General features: G+C 54.4%; 3 protein-coding genes across 5 annotated transcripts in view; all 3 read left to right on the forward strand.

Moving 5' to 3' along the window:
• Nucleotides 1-5,109, forward strand: part of Col7a1 (collagen type VII alpha 1 chain) — a 33,496-nt gene extending 28,387 nt beyond the window's left edge. The window contains exons 108-119 of the mRNA XM_076577073.1: nucleotides 664-717; nucleotides 796-858; nucleotides 1,216-1,278; nucleotides 1,361-1,477; nucleotides 2,568-2,645; nucleotides 2,740-2,793; nucleotides 2,939-2,987; nucleotides 3,554-3,586; nucleotides 3,712-3,798; nucleotides 4,042-4,170; nucleotides 4,270-4,464; nucleotides 4,755-5,109. Coding sequence (XP_076433188.1) covers nucleotides 664-717; nucleotides 796-858; nucleotides 1,216-1,278; nucleotides 1,361-1,477; nucleotides 2,568-2,645; nucleotides 2,740-2,793; nucleotides 2,939-2,987; nucleotides 3,554-3,586; nucleotides 3,712-3,798; nucleotides 4,042-4,170; nucleotides 4,270-4,464; nucleotides 4,755-4,765 — 933 coding nt within the window. The 3' untranslated portion in view covers nucleotides 4,766-5,109. The remainder of the gene's footprint in view (nucleotides 1-663; nucleotides 718-795; nucleotides 859-1,215; nucleotides 1,279-1,360; nucleotides 1,478-2,567; nucleotides 2,646-2,739; nucleotides 2,794-2,938; nucleotides 2,988-3,553; nucleotides 3,587-3,711; nucleotides 3,799-4,041; nucleotides 4,171-4,269; nucleotides 4,465-4,754) is intronic.
• Nucleotides 5,110-5,579: 470 nt separating this feature from the next.
• On the forward strand, nucleotides 5,580-6,585 carry Ucn2 (urocortin 2). The gene has a single exon (XM_006978398.3). The coding sequence runs from the start codon at nucleotides 5,694-5,696 to the stop codon at nucleotides 6,252-6,254; it is 561 nt and encodes a 186-aa protein (XP_006978460.2). The 5' UTR covers nucleotides 5,580-5,693; the 3' UTR covers nucleotides 6,255-6,585.
• Nucleotides 6,586-8,042: 1,457 nt separating this feature from the next.
• The window catches only part of Pfkfb4 (6-phosphofructo-2-kinase/fructose-2,6-biphosphatase 4), a 44,002-nt gene continuing 30,822 nt past the window's right edge, over nucleotides 8,043-21,222 (forward strand). The window contains exons 1-3 of one of the 3 annotated variants that reach the window (XM_042281698.2): nucleotides 8,043-8,147; nucleotides 19,215-19,331; nucleotides 19,473-19,569. In XM_042281698.2, coding sequence (XP_042137632.1) covers nucleotides 8,084-8,147; nucleotides 19,215-19,331; nucleotides 19,473-19,569 — 278 coding nt within the window. In that variant the 5' untranslated portion in view covers nucleotides 8,043-8,083. Of the gene's footprint in view, nucleotides 8,148-12,037; nucleotides 12,219-12,382; nucleotides 12,825-19,214; nucleotides 19,332-19,472; nucleotides 19,570-21,222 lie in introns of those variants that run through there. The other 2 variants (XM_042281697.2, XM_042281699.2) reach the window with 2 other exon arrangements.

The following is a 21,222-nucleotide window of genomic DNA, read 5'->3' on the forward strand; positions in this document are numbered from 1 at the left end:
GGTCTGATGTGGGGTCTGATGTGGGGGCTGTGGGGGCTGGTGTGGGGGATATGGGGGCTGATGTGGGGTCTGTGGGGGCTGATGTGGGGTCTGATATGAGGGCTGATGTGGGGTCTGATGTGGGGTCTGATGTGAGGGCTGATGTGAGGGCCGATGTGAGGGCCGATGTGGGGTCTGATGTGAGGGCTGATGTGGGGTCTGATATGAGGGCTGATGTGGGGGCTGATGTGGGGGCCGATGTGAGGGCCGATGTGGGGTCTGATGTAGGGTCTGATGTGAGGGCTGATGTGAGGGCTGATGTGAGGGCTGATGTGGGGTCTGATGTGAGGGCTGATGTGAGGGCTGATGTGAGGGCTGATGTGGGGTCTGATGTGGGGTCTGATGTGGGGTCTGATGTGAGGGCTGATGTGAGGGCTGATGTGAGGGCTGATGTGAGGGCTGATGTGGGGGCTGATGTGGGGGCTGATGTGGGGTCTGATGTGGGGTCTGATGTGGGGGCTGATGTGGGGTCTGATGTGGGGGCTGATGTGGGATCTGATGTGGGGGCTGAAGTGGGGGATGTGGGGGCTGGTGTGGGGGCTGATGTGGGGGCTGATGTGGGGGCTGAAGTGGGGGAGGTGGGGGCTGGGGCCCAAGGCTTACTCCTCTATCTGCCGTCTCCAGGGAGAAGCTGGTTTTCCTGGCCGCCCCGGGTTGGCAGGACGGAAAGGCGACGCAGTGAGTCAGGGTAGGATCCACCCTAAATGAAGAGGGCCAATGGGCTAGAGCCCCAATCCCACATTTTCTTTCCTCTAGGGGGAGCCTGGTATTCCGGGTCAGTCTGGGGCTCCTGGCAAAGAGGGCCTGATTGGTCCCAAGGTACAGGGGCTCTTGATAATGGACATGATGGGGGTGGGGTCAGGTAGGACAAAGGAAGTCACGATAGACTCAAGGAAGACTGTGGCTTTGGGCGATCATGTGTGGCTGTTTTTGAGATTTCAGGAGAGGTTGGGGTCACAGCAGAGAGTTAGGATGAAAGGGTAGACAGGGAAGGGGCCATGTTGTATCAGGGCAGGGCTTGAGTGGGGTTGGTGTCATGGGATCACAGTTGGGACAGTAACATGCTTGGCTCATACATGTAGAGGGCATTGGTTCAGGGCAGGCACCAAGCTCAAGGGAATACAAGAGCGGAGGGATGTCAGGGCTGAGTGTGTTTCTCCCTTCTTCTGTTTCCAGGGTGACAGAGGTTTTGATGGGCAGCCAGGTCCCAAGGGTGACCAAGGCGAGAAAGGGGAGCGGGTAAGCCGGGGTCAGGGCTTGTGACCTTTGGTAGTGGTTTCATCCGAAGGGGTTTTCCTCACGAGCCCTTTTCTATCCACAGGGGCCCCCAGGAGTTGGGGGCTTCCCAGGTCCCAGGGGGAATGATGGCTCTAGCGGTCCCCCAGGGCCACCTGGTGGTGTTGGTCCCAAAGGCCCTGAAGGACTTCAGGGTCAGAAGGTAGGGTTCCCCAGCTGTGACCCCTGACCCTTGACCCTTGACCCTACCCTCCCTGCTTTTGTTGTTGTTTGCTTGGTGGCTCGTTTTAGACAGGAGCTCACTATGTAGCCCTGGGTGGCTTGGAGCCCTATATGTAGACCAGGCTAGCCTCAAATTCAGGACTCTGCTTGCCTCTGCCTCTCAGGTGCTAGGATTAAAGACATGTGCAATGCTGGCTGTTTTGTCTTTAATTCTTTCTTTCTTTCTTCCTTTCTTTCTTTCTTTCTTCCTTTCTTTCTTTCTTTCTTTCTTTATTTATTTATTTTTAGGCACAAAGGGAATTTAATGGCTCATATAGCCATGGTTCATATAGGTGTTTGGTGACAAATTCAGGTCTTGATCCATGCATGGGCTTCCACAACACAAATTTGCCTTCCTTGATAGTCTCACTCCAGTGCCCTGAGCTTTCCTTAACTCCCCATGGTGCCAAGGTGGCTGCACAAGCCCCACCTGTCCCACCAATGTCCTTGTCCTCTCTGCAACCCCATGAGGAGAGAGTTCTCTCTTCCCAGTATCAAAGGCAGTCTCACCTTTGAGTCCCTGCTGGAGTCTGATTGGTTCATCCAGGTCACATGTCCATCTTTCAATCCATTGCTGTGGCCACGGGGATGGGTGGCCCAGTGTATCAATGTTTTGCCTGAACATATGTCTGTGTACCATGTATGTCCCTAGTGCCTGAGAAGGCCAGAAGAAGGCATTAGATGCCCTGGAACTGGAGTTCAGATGGTTGTGAGCCACCATGTGGGTGCTGGGAACCAAGCCTGGCTCTTTTATAAGAAGCTCAAGTACTGTAACTGCTGAGCCACCTCTCCAGCCTGGCTTTCTCATTCCTGACAGTACTGAGGACTAAACCCAGGGCCACGCACGCGCTAAGCAAGGGCTGTATTCCTGAGCTACACCCCCGGCACCCCCAGCCATTCTTGTCTCTCTAAACCATGAACCTACAACCCACGCGCTGCTCTCCATATTCCAACCTCTGAACCGGGGTCCTCCACTTGCCCGGATTCTGTCACTGACCCTGACCCTGCCTACTTGGTCCTTGTGTAAACAGGGCGAGCGAGGTCCCCCTGGAGAGAGTGTGGTGGGGGCTCCTGGTACTCCTGGCGCCCCCGGTGAGAGAGGAGAGCAGGTGAGTGTGGGTTCCTGGGCTTGGAGTCAGAGATGAGCATGGTCTCGGGTCTCTGTGAGATCTGTCACAACTTGGTCACATTTGTTGCTCAAAGGGGCGACCAGGACCTGCTGGCCCTCGTGGGGAGAAGGGAGAAGCTGCGCTGACCGTGAGTTTGGCTTGGGGGGGGGTCACCCAGCACCCTGACCCCCTGGTCCCAGGGCTCTTGACTTATATGACTAGTCTTTGATTCCTGCATTATGCGATCCATGATTCATGGGTTCTTCAGGGGCCTTGTGGTCTTGTGTTCCCAGGAGGATGACATCCGGGGCTTTGTGCGTCAGGAGATGAGTCAGCATTGTGGTGAGTGGGTCTAATGTGGAGTCTCCTGCCCCCACCCCATCCTAGGACACCTAGGTGGGGGCTGGCACGTCCCCAGGACTTACAGAGGGCAGGTGGAGATGGATGGCTACAGGCGAGCAGGACTCCCTTAATGGAGGAAGGGAGATGGATGTGGGTGGCTGTGGAGAGTTCTGGTGACTAGCTGTATTTGGAGGGGCAGAGTGGGGAGCAGAGCTGTCCCAGAGGCTGTGGCACAGGTTGGGAGTGATGATTCTGAGCCTTGTTCCTTCCTGTTATGACTGCTGTCACCTCTGGGCCTCCTGCCCCTGACTTCCTTTGTCCCTCGCGTCCCTGGTACTCCCGGTTTCTCTGCGGGTTCATCTCTACCTTTCTTCCTGTCTCTCTCCTTCCTTCCCCGCTCTCCTGTTTTCTCTTCTCACTCCTTCGTGTCTCCCTGGCTGTCCTGCTGCAGCTCTGTGTACCTCACCCCTGCATGTGGCTTCTGTCTCTCTCTTTCTCCACCTCCCCATCTTTTCCTTTGTCTCTTGTTCTCCATTTCTCATTCTTCCTTTTTCTGTCCCTTCCAGCCTGCCAGGGCCAGTTTATTGCATCTGGATCACGTGAGTAGCTTTCTGTCTCTAGAACGTTCTTCATCTAAGGCCCTGACTCCCTTCCTATCATTTGGGTCCTCTCAGCAGGGGTGTGGCTAGGGTGGCCGACTGTGTCATCACCTGCCCTGTTCCAGGACCCCTCTCCAGCTACGCTGCGGACACAGCTGGCCCTCAGCTTCACCCTGTGCCTGTGCTCCGGGTCTCTCATGTAGAGGAGGAAGGTGAGGCTGACAGTTCATGGGGCATGTACAGATGGGGTGCATATATGCATGTGTGGACTCACACATCAGGGCATATTGCACGTATATAAAGTCTACACACAGGACACACACACACACACACACACACACACACACACACACACACACACACAAACACATTTCTTCATATGGGAGAGACCATTGCTATCTACTCTGTCCCAGAGCCAGCAGGGACCTCTTTACAGCATATCACCCTACCTGCAGGCCGGGTACCCCCTGAAGATGATGACGACTTCTCTGAATACTCAGTGTATTCTGTGGAGGACTACCAGGACCCAGAAGTTCCTTGGGATGGCGATGGTGATATCAAGGGCTGGGACCAGAGAGGTTCAGGTAGTGACAGATGGAGCCCATCCCATTGCTGATCTTTTGCTGATTTCAGATTCCTTTGATCCCCACTACCCCCAGTAACCTAACCACCAATGACCATAGACCCCTGCTCCCTACCACTGGATGAGGGCTCCTGTACTGCCTACACCCTGCGCTGGTACCATCGGGCTGTGCCTGGTGGCACAGCCTGTCACCCCTTTGTCTACGGTGGCTGCGGAGGGAATGCCAACCGTTTTGGAACCCGTGAGGCATGTGAGCGCCGCTGCCCACCCCAAGTGGTCCACAGCCAGAAAACAGGTAGGGGCCATGATTCTCTCAGTGAAGGCTGCACCTACACCTATCAGTGACTGGGCGGGAAGTTCCCTGAGACTTGGGGACCGGGAGCAGATCCCAGATCAAAGGACTGACTACAGATCCCCAGCTGTGGAGCCTGCATGGCACCTCTCCATAGTTCCTTTTGCTAAGGGTCTCCTCTGAGTCAGAGCCCACATTCAATTCCTCATGGGTGCTTTGCCATACTTCTGTGCAGATTTCGTGTTGGGAAAGAAGGTCAGAGGGATGAATGTTTTCTGATGTCTTCCACACAGGTGCTGCCTAGGACTGAGGCCTGGATGACGCGCGTGAGGGTCAGCAGTCCCCGGGGATGGCAGGACTCAGCAGGGCCCTGCTGTTCTCCATTTGGTGCTAGAGTTCTGTGTACACGTGAGCGTGTATGCGTGTCCGCTATTTCAGTGACTCGGTCCTGTGGGTCTAGCCTTCCCCCTTGTGGACAAATCTCCATTGTGGCGCCTGCTTTCCTGGCAGATGACTCACTTGCTGGGGGTGGTTGTGGGCAGTGAATGGATGTGAGTGGTGTCCAACCTGCCCCTTGACCCACGGCTGTGATGCCATGGTGCTGATTCGGGGGGGAGGTTGGCATTAAAGCTGCTGTTTTTAAAAGGCCCTTGTTGTTGACTGTTTGGTGAGATGGGGGGGGGGTCTCAGGAGAGCGTTGCCGGGCCCCCGCAGCTGCAGCATCCCCAGGCTTCCCGGAGGAAGCTGTCAGCGGTATGACCAGCACTGGCTCGGGATGAGAAGGGCCTGGGGTTGAGAGGGCCTGGGTTTGGGTGAAGTGCAGATGTCTGGACCTGGGAGGCTCTGGGGTCCCTGGTTTCTCTGCTTCACTAGCCCCGCTCTGCCCCCAACGCTGGTCTTCCTCACCAGCCATGCTGCTCAGAACCTGTCTCCAGCTGGTCCCTGTGGCGCTCTCTCTGAGTCTTTCTTCCCATCTGGACGACTCTGATGGTTTCTGTCTCCTTCTGCCTTGTCTTTTTTCTTCACTTCCCCATCTTGCCTTGTCTCTACCCCATTCATCTTCCTCTCTTCCTCCTCCGCCCCTCCCCCTGCCTTTCTCTGCCTCTGGATAGCTGTCCTTAGCCCCCCACTTTGGAGTTTTTAGACAGAGTCTCATTATGTGACCCAGTCTGGCTTCAAATTTGGATCGTGCCTCAGCCTCCTAGGTGCTGGGATTATAGACACATGCCACCATGCCTCAGGACACATTTTCATTCTTTCTGTCTGGCTCTACCTCGGTCCAGTCCTGTCTGGTTTTCTTCTTGTTTCTTTGTCTCTGTGTCTCTGTCCCAGGCCTGGCCTCTGTACTCACTCCAGCCTCTTTGGCTCTTGTGTCTTGTAGTCTGTCTCCTTCCAGTGAGCTGCAGCTGCAGATCCAGACTCAGCCTGTTTCCTCCTTACAGCCTTACAGCATGATGGCCAGGTGGGCACTGGTGCTGCTCATGGTCCCGACATTGGGTAGGGTCCTATTTGTCTCAGGGACCCCTACCCCCACCTTCCGACTCCTCTCTCAGAACGATCCGGAGACTGTTTCCTACTCTGTGGCCTTGGAGAGGCACTCGGCTACCACCCCAGGGCCCTCGGCTTCCCGGAGCTACTCCAAAGCTAACCCTCATCCGGACACGCGCATCACACTCTCCTTGGACGTCCCCATCGGCCTCTTACGGATCTTACTGGAGCAAGCCCGGACCAAGGCTGCCAGGGATCAGGCTGCCACTAATGCCCAAATACTAGCTCGTGTTGGCCGCCACTGAGACGAGGGAGGGGGTCATAAAGATGGGGTGACCCTGGATGGAAAGTTCTGGAGGACAGCAACAAAGCTGGACAGTACTACATCTAGGCAGAGCACACACCCAGGCTTTACCATAGCGGGCCGCTGCCATGGCCTCTGAGTGTCCACAGTATGTTTAGACAGCCTGACCATGTAGTGTGTTACCACGCTTCTGTACCCTTCCTACTTCCATATGTTTGGGTATCTTGAACACTGGCACGTATGTTTGCTAGATGGAATCTTGTCATGCCTGGCTGTGCCTGGCAGTCACAGAGCATCAAGATACCGCCATGTGAGTGCCATCATTAAATGTTAAGGAGAGGACCCCAGTGCTGCATCCGACATCCATCTAAGGCCCCCAGGCCTGGGCCCCACCTGAGGCCACTGCAGCAGAGTGCTGGCGAGGGCCATATGATTGTTTTGTGTTTCTGACATTTATTTATTTATTATGTATACAGTGAGTGTTTGGCCTGCAGATCTCATTGAAGATGGTTGTGAGCCATCATGTGGTTGCTGGGAATTGAACTCAGGACCTCTGGAAGAACAGCCAGTGCTCTTAACCTCTGAGTCATCTCTCCAGCCCTGTGTTTCTGTTTTTAAAGACAGTCTCACAGTGCAGCGACCTTGCATGTCCTAGAACTTGCTATGTGACCAGGATGGTCTCAGACTTGTAGCAATCCTTCTGCCTCTGCCTCCTGAGTGTTAGGACTCCAAGCATGTGCCGCTACATCTGATGACATGCTTGTTTTGTACTCTGTTAGGCAGCGCCTGCTTAGTTGGATGTGGTTATCAGAGACATCTCCAGGCAGAGGCATAGATGACCACATGTGGGAAACCTGACCTTGGCAGTGCTCTGTGTGTGTGTGTGTGTGTGTGTGTGTGTGTGTGTGTGTGTGTGTGTGTGTACATGCTGAGTCTCTGCCTGCTATAAATCTCTGACAGCTGTGTGTGAGCAAGAGCTGGAGGCGTGTGAGAAGGACTAGGAGAAGAGTGTGTTTGACTCCCAAATCTACACACAATACCCACAAGCATTGTCCTAGCTACATCCCAGCAGCCCTGGCAGGGGAGGGACACACTGGCTCATGGGAGGGAGTGGATACTGCTGGAGGTCCAAGCCAGCTCTGCTTCCCTTGATGAACTGTCCTAAGCAAAGCTGTTCACATTTTCTGAGCCCCGACTTCCTCGACTGTAAAGCAGACTGAGGCCACCAAGCTTCTCATAGCGCAGAGTGGCATGGCGTACATCAAAGTTGTGGCGGCAGGAGGCGCTCAATAAATGTCGGATGATTGAAGGATAGGATGCACCGAGTCACCCAGTCATGTGCACCCAGGCCGTGACACTGAGGGCTGAGTCACACCTGGCTTCCCTGCCCTTCCATTCACCTTCCCTCCCTACCCTCTGACCTGCTGTGAACAGTAGGGTTCACCTGCTTTACATCCCCCATTCCACTGCTGGGCTGGAGAGATGGACTTTCTGGGGCGTGTGACCCTATTTGCCTGTGGATGAGGCAGGAGCTCCCAGTGGTGTGGACACTCGTGCAGGAGGGAAGACTGGACCCTGAGCGGTACCCGCAGCTCTGACTGGAAAGAAGCGCTCCTCCTGGTCCGAGCACAGAGTGCAGCTGCCGGCCTGGACCCGGGCCTGGCAACCTCGCCGAGCAAGGCAGGCCTGGGGGGCGGGTCTAGAATGGTTAGAGAGGCGGGGCCATTTTCCTCTGAGCCTGTGGGGGGGCGGGGTTTCCTTACCCTTGCCGAGCCGCAGTGGGGTGGGGTGGGGTTGGGGGGCGGCGGCCCTGGCCAGTTCGGTGGCAGGATGGACAGAGGTACATTAGGAGGCACCTCTCTGACCGACCCTGGGCGGGAGAGCAACGGACAGGGTAGGCATTGGGTAGCTGGGGACCGTGGGGATTGGGAAAAGACCTGGGTGTAGTGAGGATGGTGTGGAGGGAGAGTTGAGGGTGTTGGGGGTCTCAGAATGCTCTGAGAGGGCATCAATCTGCCAGTGGCCTGAAGGGAAGAAAAACTGGGGCCTTCTTGGGAAGAGGGGCCTGGACCAAGGTGGGATGACTATAAATAGTGTCTCCCTTTAGCCAAGGGGGAGGGCCAGCCAGCTGGAGCTGCCCGAGGCACTCTCCAATATGCCCCTTGCTGGCCTCCACGGGGTCTTGTTCATCAGGGTCACCCAGTGGGAAGTTTCTCATAGAGTGCCATCTTAGCCTTTAAGCTTGTGTCTCTAGGGCACCCACTGTGCGCTCTGTGCTGGTTCTGAGTTTCTCCGCACACCTGCTGTGTACTCTGTCTTTTTCCATAAGCCTCTCTGAGCTGTTTCTGCACCTTGGCTAGCTCTGAGTCAATGGCAGCACCTACTGTGTGCCCTGTGCCAGGCTAGAATCAGGAAGTACAGATCAGGGCTCACTCACATGGCTGTATCCCCCCAAACTGGAACCTCACACTGTGAACTTTGGGCCCAGAAGGATGCTGGGGACGGTTCTTGGAAATCGCCAGAGGAAGCTAGGATTCCTGGGAACTCCCTGCACCCAGCAAAACAGCATCTGGTCAGGGAATAAAGGGGAAGAGAGGAGCCGGGCAGCAGGGCTAACTAATATATGTGCTTCTGGGTGTATGCAATGAGCATGTGTGTGTGCGTTTGTGTGGCGGGGCTCCAGCCCCTGGATCTCTATGTTGTAAATGGTGACTGGTTGGTACGGCCAGGGCTAGGCAGAAGATCCATAGTGGGAAGAGTGTGAGCCTTGAGAACCGAGGGTTGAAGACTCTGATTAAACGGCTTCTATCACTGGCATAAGAGGTCCGTCGGTCAGTACTTAAGGTGCCAGGGTGCCAACCAGGGTCAGGCTGGTTAAGGTTCATGGTAGAGAAGGGCCGAGCTAGCCACATTCATGCATGAGTGCGCGATGGCATCGCGCCACTGCTTGTGCATGGGACAGGGTAATTGGTGCACTTTGAGATGCCCTGGAGAGGGAGAAGCCACGAGGGCTCGTTCGTCCAGTGAACACCTGCCGGGGTTGGGGGAGCACAAAGCTTGGAGGGCGTTTCCATGGAGGAGACAGCCAAGAGCCTACGTGGGAGGGGTGGGGCAATAAAGCAGCTGTAGGAGGTGAAGCTCTGAGGGCTGCGGGATGAGCTGAGTCCTCCTCGCGCTGTGGGCTGGCTCTGTTACCTGTCTCCTCCGTCTGCATCCTCAGCTTCTTACCTAAGAAATGAGGCCATGGAAGGGCAGATGGGGAGGAGTCCTCAGAACAGATGCAGACCCTGGCATTGGGAAGGTTGCCTAGGCTCATGATGGTGACCTATGGCTTCCTAGCTGGGGATATGGACTCGAGAGGGTGTGTCTGGGTCAGCCCGGGGTGAGCTGAGAAGAGTGGGCGGTACAGAGCCACATTTCCTGAAACCAGGCTCAGACTGGGTGTGGAGATGGCTTTGGCCCCTCGCCCTGCCCTTCTCTGCCACCGGCTCTTGAGTAAGATCCAGTTCTGGGGAAGAGAATGGATGGATGGGCCTGAAGAGGCACTGGGTACCCATGATGTTAGAGGTAACTGTGCTGGGTGTGAGGGAGCGGCCATGAGGTTTCTGAGGCCAAATGTGGCCCCAAGGTGACCTTGGCAGTGCCTGGGACATAGACAGGAACAGGATGGGTGGCTTTGGAGAAGTGGGCGCTGCTGATGTTCACAGAGGAACTCTGCCCATCACGAGCCATCTGTGGGTGTTACTCCAAGCTGCCCCCTCCCTCTGGGGATGCAGGGAGGATACAGCAATGGGAGAATGAGGAAAAGGAAATAAACCACCTGCCTGCAACAGGGTATTTCCCAGTGTAGCCAGCTAGAGCTGGTACCAGGGAGGCTCCAGGTGGTCTTCTGGACTTTGATTTCCTGGTGTAGTGGTGAAGATACTGTTGTCACGGTCATCCAAGGGTCTTTGCCAGACTCTCAAGAGTTGGGTCGGGACCTGGTGGACTGACCCAAAGCAGAGATGTGACAGGAGGGCATGCTGCACTGACTGTGAATGAGGTCACCTTGTTTTGCATGTCCCTGGCTTCCGGCTGGGCATCTGTGAGACAGAGAGCTCGAGTCAGAGAACCTGCCAGGGGTGTGGTGGAGGCCATCACCAGAGGGCGGCGAGATGGAGATTCAAGCCGTGTTGCCGGGGCCTGGGCAGAAAGTGTCCAGTTTGGAGAGGTGGGGCTGGGCAGAAGGAAGAGGCCTGAGCTTGTGGGAGACTGTGGTGGAGGTCCAACATCGAAGAGTGGCTTCCCCACGCTGTCCCTGACCAGCCTCCAAGGGGTCATGTTCATCAGGGTCACCCAGTTTGGGGAGTTTTTCCTATGGTACCGCGTTGGCCTCTAAGTCTGAGCTGCCAGGCCTGGCTCCCAGCCCTTGCCCCAGTACGTTTTCCAAGGCAGGGAGGGAGACAACGAATGAGAAGGCCTACATGCTATGGAGCAGATTTCTGAGACCGATACATTTAATTCCTACCACAATCTTGTAAAATTGATGATGTCTGCATCTCATTTTCCTGATGAAGAGACAGAAGCTCATTTGAAAAAAATATATAAACTCATTATTAAAACTTTAATGGGGCTGGGAGTGTAGCTCAGTCAGTAGAGTGCTTGCCTAGCATGAACAAAGCCCTGGGTTCGATTTCCAGCCCTGTATAAACACTGTGCACAACAGAACTTGGGAGGTGGAAGCAGGATGATCAGAAGTTCAAGGTTGGCCCGGCGGTGGCACACGCCTTTAATCCCAGCACTTGGGAGGCAGAACCAGGCATATCTCTGTGAGTTCGAGGCCAGCCTGGTCTACAGAGTGAGATCCAGGACTGGCACCAAAACTCCACAGAGAAACCCTGTCTCGAAAAACCAAAAAAAAAAAAAAAAAAAAAAAAAGTTCAAGGTTGTTCTCAGGTACAAATTGAGTTCCAGGCCAGCCTGGGCTACAAGAGACCCTGACCTTCCTCCTCCAAAAGAAAGAAAAAACAACAAAATTATAATTGGTAAAATGTAAATCATAGGAAGAGACTCAAAATACTGCCAGGGCTTAATGAGTCCCCGGATAGCTTGGTCATATAGTTGCTTCAGGTGGGCAGAGGTTTAGCCCAAGTTCCCAGGAGCCAGGCCAAAACACGGTCGATTTTGAGATGTATCCTGTGTTCCTGTCCCTAAGATAAGGGAACTTTTTCTGCGTGGTTGAACAAGTTGTTCTTGTGGATCGGGGAAGTTTCCAGGGTAGGAGCAGCTGAGAAAGCCCCAGGAAGGTCCAGGAGGTGGACTGCCAGGACAGCAGGCCGGTCATTAGAGCCGCTCAGGGACATCAGCCAAGCTGGTGTAGACGATCCTGGCTCTGAGGGTCACGCAGGCCCCGCCCAGCCTCATACCCTTCCCACCGGCGACTCTGAGGTCACGTTCCTCAGGGAGCAGAGGCCGCACACGCTCTGGAGGCGCGGCTGCAGAGCCCTAAGCGGGGACCCTGGGAGGGGACTATGCAAATAAGAACAAGCTGCTTGAGGGCTGTAAACTTCACATCCGGGGTGGAGCCTGCATAATCTGGATGGCAAACTCCTTGGGAATTGAGCATGCGCCTTATTAGCATTGGTTTGAAGGACGGGGCGCGCTTAGTCCAAAAAGAGGCGGTAGAAAAATTGGGCATGCGTAGTTGTAGAGCAGTGCCCCTTCAGTTTGGGTGGAGCCTAATAGTACTGGGGCGGGCCTGCGGGAAGATGGACAGGAGTCGGAGCCGCTAGAGGAGGGGCGGGGCCCGAGGGGCGGGACCTCGGGTGGCCCGAGGTGGCCCGGTTGCTGGGTGCGAAGCAGCGCAGTCCGATTCATCCGGGCCCGGGGATGGCGTCCCCACGGGAATTAACCCAGAATCCCCTGAAGAAGATCTGGATGCCATACAGCAATGGGCGGCCCGCTCTGCACGCCAGCCAGCGCGGTGGTAAGACGGGGTCCGCAGGGAGAGGAGGAGGGAGAGGAACCTGGATGGGTGGGTAGGCGGCCTGGGCGAGGGTCTCCAGGGGAAAGGCAGTAGAGAAACAGGCAAGGTGAGGCTATTGTGACTGATGGGCGGAGTCGGGGACAGGTGAGAGGCTGGGGACAGGTGAGGCGGTGGTGACAGTGGCCCGCGGAAGCTAAGTGTCGCGGAGCAGGAGTGGAGACAGGTGTGAGGAAACCTCTCAGTTTGTTGGACACTGGGTCTGGTCACCATTACCTTGGCAGGGCACCGACCCAAGCTGTTTCCACTGCCTGGACATAGGAGAGGGCTTCGTGGTCATGGTACTGCTCGTTCCTCTCTCCTGGCCACAGGGTGGAAACTGAGCTGTGTAGCTCCAGACAAGGTACTTGGCGTCTCTGAGCCGAGAACGTTTGGAAGCCTAGTCATGGGCTAGTAGTTCTCAGCAAGACAGGTGCTCCTTGTTCTTAAAACCAAAGTTTTGGGAGGAACTTCAGGGAGTACAGTTGTCAGGATTGAGTCAATGGGAACAGCACACCGTGTGGACCTAGCTGTGCCCCTGGACATGGAAGCACCCACATGAGTTCATAGGTAAATGACTGCACAGGAGGGTGGAACAGCGAGATGTGCTGAAATCTGTGAATTGCTAAGTGACTCACCTCTTCTGGGATCCTGGGTGTTTTCATCTCCTTCCTTGGTTCTTTCTGTTCGCTCTCAAATGAGTCTGCATTTTCTTTTTATTAACAGGGAAAAGGGAAAAAATGTTTTAGGAGTAATTCAAATATTGTAATGGATTTGCAGCTTGGCAAAGACCTCAGAACATCCAGTCCAACTGGTGGCACAGATATGGAAATGGAGATCAGGCTGTTGCGTGATGTGCCAGGGTCTCCGTGCATTCCTGGAGGCTGCTGTGTGTGATAAGGGGGGGGGGGTCCTTTCGGCTTCTGTTGCCAAGGCCAGCCTGAGGCCATGGCTTTGACCATTACCATGAGTCCCAGTAGAGTGGGGGTGGAGATGATCACGTATGTATGATCACGCTTGGGTCCTGGTAGGATGGCTGTGGTTCATACGCAGACTGTGTTCCTGTGGGTGGTGGCTCTGACCACAGCGTGGGTACTGGTGGAGCCGTAGCTGTCCAGACAGATTCTGAGTCCCCAGGGACTGTGGTGGTAGCCTGGCCGGCCGTCATTTGGAAGCATTAAGGCAGTTCCTCGCCAGCCTTTATTAGTCCTGTGGTCCTGACCAGGGGTGTCTGCACCTGTTACAGGAGGAGTAGGAACCTGGACTTTGGGGCCAGTGGCACTCAGGCCACACCCTGGACCAGCTCTGTGACCTTAGGCAGGGAGCTAACCCTTAGACCCCAGCCCTAGGTGAGACCATTGTTGTCTTTGCCTCGTGAGTTGATACTTGAAAAGTGGAAGCAAGCTGGGCATGGTGGTACAGACTTTTGGTCCTAGTACTCGGGAGGCAGAGGCAGGAGGATCTCTGTGAGTCTGAGGCAGCCTGGGCTACGTAGTGAGTGCCAGGACAGTCAGGGCTACAAAACAATCCAACAAAAACAAAGCAAAGAAAAAGAAAAGTAGAAGCAGATCTCATCACCACCAATCTCCTTGGCCTCACTATTCAGAGTGGGGGACTGAGGTGTCAGCCTGAGCCATCCCCTCATTATAGGCGGAAAGTAGCTGAGGCCCACGGAGGAGGGACCTGCTCAGGTATCTGCTCCTGAGTCAGGGCCTGTACGTCTTTCTCTAAGCTCTAAGTGTAGATGAAAATGTGGCTCTTGTGCCAGGCCGTCATGGCACACGCTTTTAATCCTGGGGAGGCAGAGGCAGATGGCTCTTTGAGTTCAAGCCCAGCCTGGTCTAAAGAGTGAGTTCCGGGATAGCCAGGGCTACACAGGGAAACACTGTCTCTCGGAAAAACTGAAAAAAAAAAAAAAAAAAAAAAAGGAAAAAAAGAAAGAAAGAAAGAAAGAAAGAAAGAAAGAAAGAAAGAAAGAAAGAAAGAAAGAAAGAAAGAAAGAAAGAAAGAAAGAAGCAAGTGGCTGTGTGTAGGTGGAGGGCTTGTCAGTGTGAGAGTGTTGGAACAGTCCGAGTTGCAGATTCGTACTTTCCTGGAGTAGGAGGTGACATGGCCAAGGATGAGGCTTGCAGATGTGTGCCTGGGAGTCTGGGCCCCAGGCAGAGGTCGCAGAGGTCGCAGCACACACACGGAGTCTGCACGTGTACAGCATTCCACCTTTGCACAGTGACTGTGGCCAGGGTGCAGGACTGCGAGGACAGGAAAGACCCTGGGGTGGGGAAGGGGAGCCTGACCACAGGGCCTTATGGGAAGGAAGCAGCAGTACCCGCTGCTGGTCTGGGCTGGCGGTAGGTTGCTTGGTTTCCTCTGGTGTCTAGTCCCCAGCTCCTCAGGGTCCTGGGGCTGAATGACAGCCACATTCTCCACCCTCCAACACCATAAGCAGTTGATAAAATTTGATAATTTATAAAACTCAGAGCCACACCTCTGTGTCTGGAAGCTATTAACCTTTCTTACCGTTAGAATCCTTGCTTCAACCTTTAGGAGCTCTGGGGAGGTGGTCCAGGTGCCCCAGGACCATGGCAGGTAGGACATTGTTTTTCCTTTGCTTGTTTTTGAAAATGTAGTCTCCAGGAACAGGCTCTGGATGGCCGGGAAGCCACTGTGTTGGCGGACTGTTGACCTCGTGGTGGCCCTCCTGCCTCTATCTCCTGAGTGACAGAATACCATTTTTCTTTCTTTAAAAGTTTTTTGTATTTATTATTTTATGTGTATGAATATTTTTCTTTCATGTGTGTCTGTGCTTTTTGTATGTGCCTGATGTCCTTAGAGGTGAGGAGAGTGTATCAGATAGTCCAGAACTGGAGTTAGGGATCCTTGTGAGCCTCTGTATGGGTGCTGGGATCCAAACCCTGGTCCTCTGCAAGAGCAAGTGCTTTTTTGTTGTTGGGTTTTTAGGTATTTTGTTTTGTTATGACACAGGGTTTCTCTGTGTAGCCCTGGCTGTCCTGGAACTCACTACTTATAGACCAGGCTGGCCTCAAACTCACAGAGATCCTCCTGCCTCTGCCTCCCAGGTGCTAGGATTAAAGGCGTGTGCCACTACGTCCGACTTCTGATGGCTTATTTCAGTCAAAAGGTGACAAGATGGCATGATTCCTCCTGGGTGACAGGACGTGTGTATGTGTGTGTGTGTGTGTGTGTGTGAACTTCTGTCCCCGAGTGGGACCGTCATGCCATGTCCTTAATTTTTAAGACCTCTTCCTTCCTCCGTCTGGCCAAGATGGTGGGCAGGTACAATCAGCTCAGGAGTCTACCTGGAGTCCACTCCAGGAACTTGGGCTGTGCCTTTGGTGGGGTGCCTGGTAGGTAGGCTGGCAGGCAGTCTCCACTGGTATACATGTCTCAGGCCTTGGGGTTCCCAGGGCTCTGCGGCCTTCAGCAAATACATGGGAGAGGGAACCAGAGAGGCTGAGTTCACATCTTCAGACTTCCATCTCTCTGTGTGTCCGGTGCTAGAGACAGTGTGTCCTGCTGTCCTGGTTGCTGATGTTGGGGCCCTTGTGGGCTCGGGGCTGGGGTTCTGGCTGCATACCCCATCTCTGTCCCGTGTCTCTCAAGGTCTGTAGTGCACCCCTCTTTGTTCTGCTTCTGTTCATGATTTCTCCACTCTAGGGATTATCTCCACATCGCGCTGTGGTAAGCAGAGCTGCCACGAATGTTCTTGAACTTTGGTTTGCTTTGGGTTATTTCTAGGGAGCTTATCTTGGGGAGCAGAGGTGAGCACTAATTTATTGCCTTGTTTTGTGCCTAGATCCAGTCTGCTCCCCTGACTGCCCACCTTGCATATTGATGGGAGTGGGGAAGAGGGGTGCTGTCACCAAAGACTGTGGGAGGAGGCTGTGGCCATGAGAGGGAGCCCAGGTCTGCTCTGGGAAAATAGATGTTGTGCTGGCTGACTAGTTTTAGGTCGATTTGACACAAGCTAGAGTCATCTGAGAAGGCGGATTCTTATTGAGAAAATGCTTCCAGAAGATCTGGCTGCAGGGAAGCCTGGAGGGCATTTTCTTTTTCTTTCTTTCTTTTTCTTTTTTTCTCTTTCTTTTTTTTTTTTTTTTTGGTTTTTCTAGACAGGGTTTCCCTGTGTGTGCCTGTCCTGGAACTCACTTTGTAGACCTGGCTTGGAACTCACAGAGATCCTCCTGCCTCTGCCTCCCGAGTGCTGGGATTAAAGGTGTGCACCACCCCCGCCCAGCTGGCATTTTCTTAATTAGTGATTGATGGAGGAGGGCCCAGTCCATTGTGGGGGTGTCACCCCTGGACTGGCGGCCCTGGGTTGAATAAGAAAGCAGACTGAACAAGCTATGATGTCCAAGACAATAAGTAGCACCCTCCATGGCCTCTGCTCCAACTCCTGCCTCCGGGTTCCTGCCCTGAGTTCTTGTCCTGACTTCCTTCAGTGATGAACAGTGATGTGCAAGTGTAAGCCTAGTACACCCTTTTCTCCCCGAGTTACTTTTGGTCATGGTGTGAAGAGTAGGTATAGTACCTTGAACTTGAAATCATGAACACTGAGGGAACAATGGTGTGTGTGTGTCCGTGTCCATGTCCGTGTGTGTGTGTGTCCATGTCCGTGTCCGTGTGTGTGTGTCTGTGTGTGTGTGTCCGTGTGTGTGTGTGTGTGTGTGTGTGTGTGTGTGTGTGTGTGTGTGTGTAGGGTCTCGTCAGGAGGGACAGGGGTGGACAGATGGATTGCCATGGTAAATGGTTGATGAACTCCCTTTAAATTTCTTCAGAGCTCCTGGTCAGCCTGGGTGGAAATGTGCAGTCCGCTGGCCCTGAGGAGGCAGGGCCTTGCTTCACTCGGTTTCCTCTTGCCTTAGCCAATGCTGAGGTTATTCTGCAAGCGTCCTCACTCTTCCTTCAGCCAGTGTCCCCCCCCCCCCTCGGGTTCACAGTTTGGGTCATGCGCAGGATGATGCAGCCTGCATCTCAAGTCCAAAGTGCAGTCGGGGCTAAGTATACCTGTGCCTGTAGTCCAGGATGCTGCCCGGGCAAGGCAGAGGGCACAGCTTTCCAGAAGGGCTCCAGCTTTAACACGGGGAAAGTGAAAGATCATGTTGGTGAGGACACCGAGACTCTGAGTTGCCGGAAGGTGTCACAATCAAAATAGGAACTGAGACCTGCCTGATTGCCGACAGGCAGAACTAACTGTCCCCGCCGCCGAGGTCTCTGTGTCCTGAGAGGGACAGCTGAGGGGGCACCTGAGGGTCTGGCAAGGAGGGCAGCCAATGGGCAGAGGAGAGGAGGGGCAGTCTGTCCAGCAGTCTGTCCCCGATGGTTACTGGCCCTGATCTTACGGGTGACGGAAAGGAAGGCTCCTGTGACTTCCAGGGCAGGGCCGCGTCTGGCCACACTGGAAGCCGAGTCACAGGCAGCCCTGGGGCTTTGCTGTCCGTCCTGGGCAGCTGACGCTCAGGGCAGCTGTGGACAGGTCTTTCCCTACCTCCAGCCTTGGCAGATTCTCTGGTTGACACCCTGACTTGGTAGCACGTGAGATGGTGAAAATTGTCATTTTGGGGCCTCTGGTCTCAGTCCCTTGTGGCCCTGAACCCCGATGTGCTTCTGGTTACCTCTGTGCTCATATCACTGAGCGTCAGTGCAGGACAGGAACGTGAGGGGCTCAGGCACTACAGGGATCCTGGGCTGAATTCCTTCCCTGGGGAGATGTAAACAAGTTCTGCCCTTCTTCCCAAGGTCCTCAGGACGAACTGAGGCACAATTCCACAGAAGTTCACTCTGAAGAGCTACTGAGTGTATTGGGCTTCCTTATTGAGCATTGGGGAGGGGTTCCTTACATGGCCGTGGGTGCATACAACAGGTGGTAGAAAGCAGCTGGATCTCAGGTGAGGGTCTCAAGACCCTGCTCACCCCTCCATGAGGGGACATGAACATTCAACAGACCTATCCAGGATAACGCTTTTGTAAAGGTGTGCATGCAGTTGGTGGCTGCTTGGCGTGGAGGACAGTCATGCATTATTAGCTACTCCAAATAATCAGTCCAGAGGTGACAGTCATTAGTGAGGTGAGCAAGCAGGGGGTGAAAATGCCCCAGGGACACAGGGAGGTGCCGTTGGGAAAGGGGGTCCTTGTTGATGGGAAAACTTTAAGGCAGAGCTTTGAAGAGAAAAAGAAATTCAACGGAGACCACAGCGGAGCTGGCACATGATTGGAGATCGGTGGAGGTTAGGGTGTGGATTCCTGGGTCAGAGAAGCAGGCATTGGCTCCGCTGCCCTCCAGCAGTGGGCAGTTCCATAGAGCGTTTAGCTGCTGGCCTGGCTGGTTGCCTTTGTATACCTGTGTGCTTTGTGATGAGAAGGGATGGTGAAGTTCCAGAGCCCAGGAAGACCTGGGACAGGACACATGGCAGCTAAGACTGGATCTGAGGGTACTAGAGATCTGGCTGATGCCAGGAATCACAGCTGGTGCCGATCCTGTGCCCTCGGGCTGATAAACCACTGGGAGAGAGGGAGACTCAGAGCCCCAGCATCGTGCGGCAGTGTGCTCGAATTAGTTATTCTCCGTGTTGCTGTGACAAGCACCTGAACACCGAAGCAGGGAAATGCTTTTCTTGGCTCGTGGTTCAAAGGGACAGTCCATCACGGCAAGGAAGTTGTGTTGGCAGGAGCCTGAGGTAGCTGGTGACCTCACATCCATGGTGAGGAAACAGAGAGATGAATGGATGCTGATGCTCCGCTCGCTCCCTTTCTCCCTTTTTTTTTTTCCTTCAGTCCAGGACCCTAGCCCAGGGAACAGTGCCACTCACATTTAAGATTGTCTTCCTGCCTCAGTTAACCTACTGGGAACCCCCTCATAGACGGAGATTTGTTTCCATGGTGATTCTGGACCCATCAAGGTGACAATCCAGATTAACCATCCCGACGCTACTTGCCTTCCAGTGTGCATGACCAACTGCCCGACACTCATCGTCATGGCGGGCCTGCCAGCCAGGGGCAAGACCTACATTTCTAAGAAGCTGACCCGGTACCTCAATTGGATTGGTGTGCCTACTCGGGGTGAGGCTCCAAGAGGATCGTGGGAGGACTGTTAGGGGAGGGGAAGAGAAGGCTGGGGGGAGGCAGGGCCTAGGAGGGGTCCTGGGCAGGGGTTGGTCCTGGGCTGCTGTCCTGTGAAAGCTAAGCCTCTTCTCCCTCTAGAATTCAACGTTGGCCAGTACCGCCGGGACATGGTCAAGACGTACAAATCTTTCGAGTTTTTCCTCCCAGACAATGAAGAGGGTCTGAAAATCAGGAAGTAAGTGTGGCGAGGGCTGGGGTGGGGCATGGCTGTGGAGAAGGCTTGAGGAGGTACTACCTGTTTGCTAAGAAACGGCCCTTCTCCCAACTCCCGGAGCCTAGTTACCTGTGAATGCTTGAGCTGCTGCTGAACTCCAGCAGCATGGCCTGATGCTGTGTGCCTGAGGGGGCTGGCTCCATGCTGTGTGACTGACTGACAGGGCTGGCTCCATGCTGTGTGACTGACTGACAGGGCTGGCTCCATGCTGTTTGACTGACTGACAGGGCTGGCTCCATGCTGTGTGACTGACAGGGCTGGCTCCATGCTGTGTGACTGACTGACAGGGCTGGCTCCATGCTGTGTGACTGACTGACAGGGCTGGCTCCATGCTGTGTGACTGACTGACAGGGCTGGTTCCATGCTGTTTGACTGACTGACAGGGCTGGCTCCATGCTGTGTGACTGACAGACAGGGCTGGCTCCATGCTGTGTGACTGACAGGGCTGGCTCCATGCTGTGTGACTGATTGACAGGGCTGGCTCCATGCTGTGTGACTGACTGACAGGGCTGGCTCCATGCTGTGTGACTGATTGACAGGGCTGGCTCCATGCTGTGTGACTGACTGACAGGGCTGGCTCCATGCTGTGTGACTGACTGACTGACAGGGCTGGCTCCATGCTGTGTGACTGACTGACTGACAGGGCTGGCTCCATGCTGTGTGACTGACTGACAGGGCTGGCTCCATGCTGTGTGACTGACTGACTGACAGGGCTGGCTCCATGCTGTGTGACTGACTGACAGGGCTGGCTCCATGCTGTGTGACTGACAGACAGGGCTGGCTCCATGCTGTGTGACTGACAGACAGGGCTGGCTCCATGCTGTGTGAATGACAGGGCTGGCTCCATGCTGTGTGACTGACAGGGCTGGCTCCATGCTGTGTGATTGACAGGGCTGCCATCTTCGTTTTTTCTTTTTCTTTTCTTTGGTTTTTTGAGACAGGATCTCACTATGTTGCCCAGGCTGTCCTCGAACTCATAGAGATCACTGTCTCAGGAGTGCTGGGATTAAAGGCGTGCGCCACCACATCCAGCTCTAGGTCTGGCTTCTTACCCTCTCAGGTTGTGAAAATGATGAGTTTAGGGAGAAGTTGTGTGTGGCCCCTTGATGGCTGTCTCATCCCTGTCCTTTGATGAGGAAGAGAGGCTGGAGCTTCAGGGAGAGAGAGGTTTAGCCAGGGCATGTCAGGGGCCATTGTAGGACTTGGAGGCCAGGCTTTTGTCTACTCCGGGCTACCATAGAGGATGCATGTTGTTTCCTCTTCTGCCCAGGATAGGCACTCCCATTCGTATTGGAATATGTTTGCTATGTGCTTGGCATGTTCTTGGCATGTACTTTAGTTTTAGTTTAACATGGCTTGGATGCTGTGGAGTGAGTAATTGACACTCGTGAGGTAGAAATTTTCATATGACCTCAGTTCCCCTCCCAATCCAGACTTCAACTTTTTGAGGAAGGGTTGGTGGGATGGTCAAGAAGCCCTGTCCTGTCAGGCCTGGTGGTGAACACCTTTAATCTCATCAACTGGGAAGCAGACAGGCCTCTCTGAGTTCAAGGCCAGCCTGGTCTGCATAGTGAGTTCCAGGACAGCCAGGGTTACGTGTGAGACCCCGTCTCA

This window comes from Peromyscus maniculatus, chromosome 7, assembly GCF_049852395.1.
Source record: "Peromyscus maniculatus bairdii isolate BWxNUB_F1_BW_parent chromosome 7, HU_Pman_BW_mat_3.1, whole genome shotgun sequence".
In the NCBI taxonomy this organism is placed as follows: Eukaryota; Metazoa; Chordata; class Mammalia; order Rodentia; family Cricetidae; genus Peromyscus; species Peromyscus maniculatus.

What these genes read in the sequence shown, in the direction of transcription:
- Ucn2 (XM_006978398.3), top strand. Translation starts at nt 5,694, where the DNA reads ATGCCTCAGGACACATTTTCATTCTTTCTGTCTGGCTCTACCTCGGTC.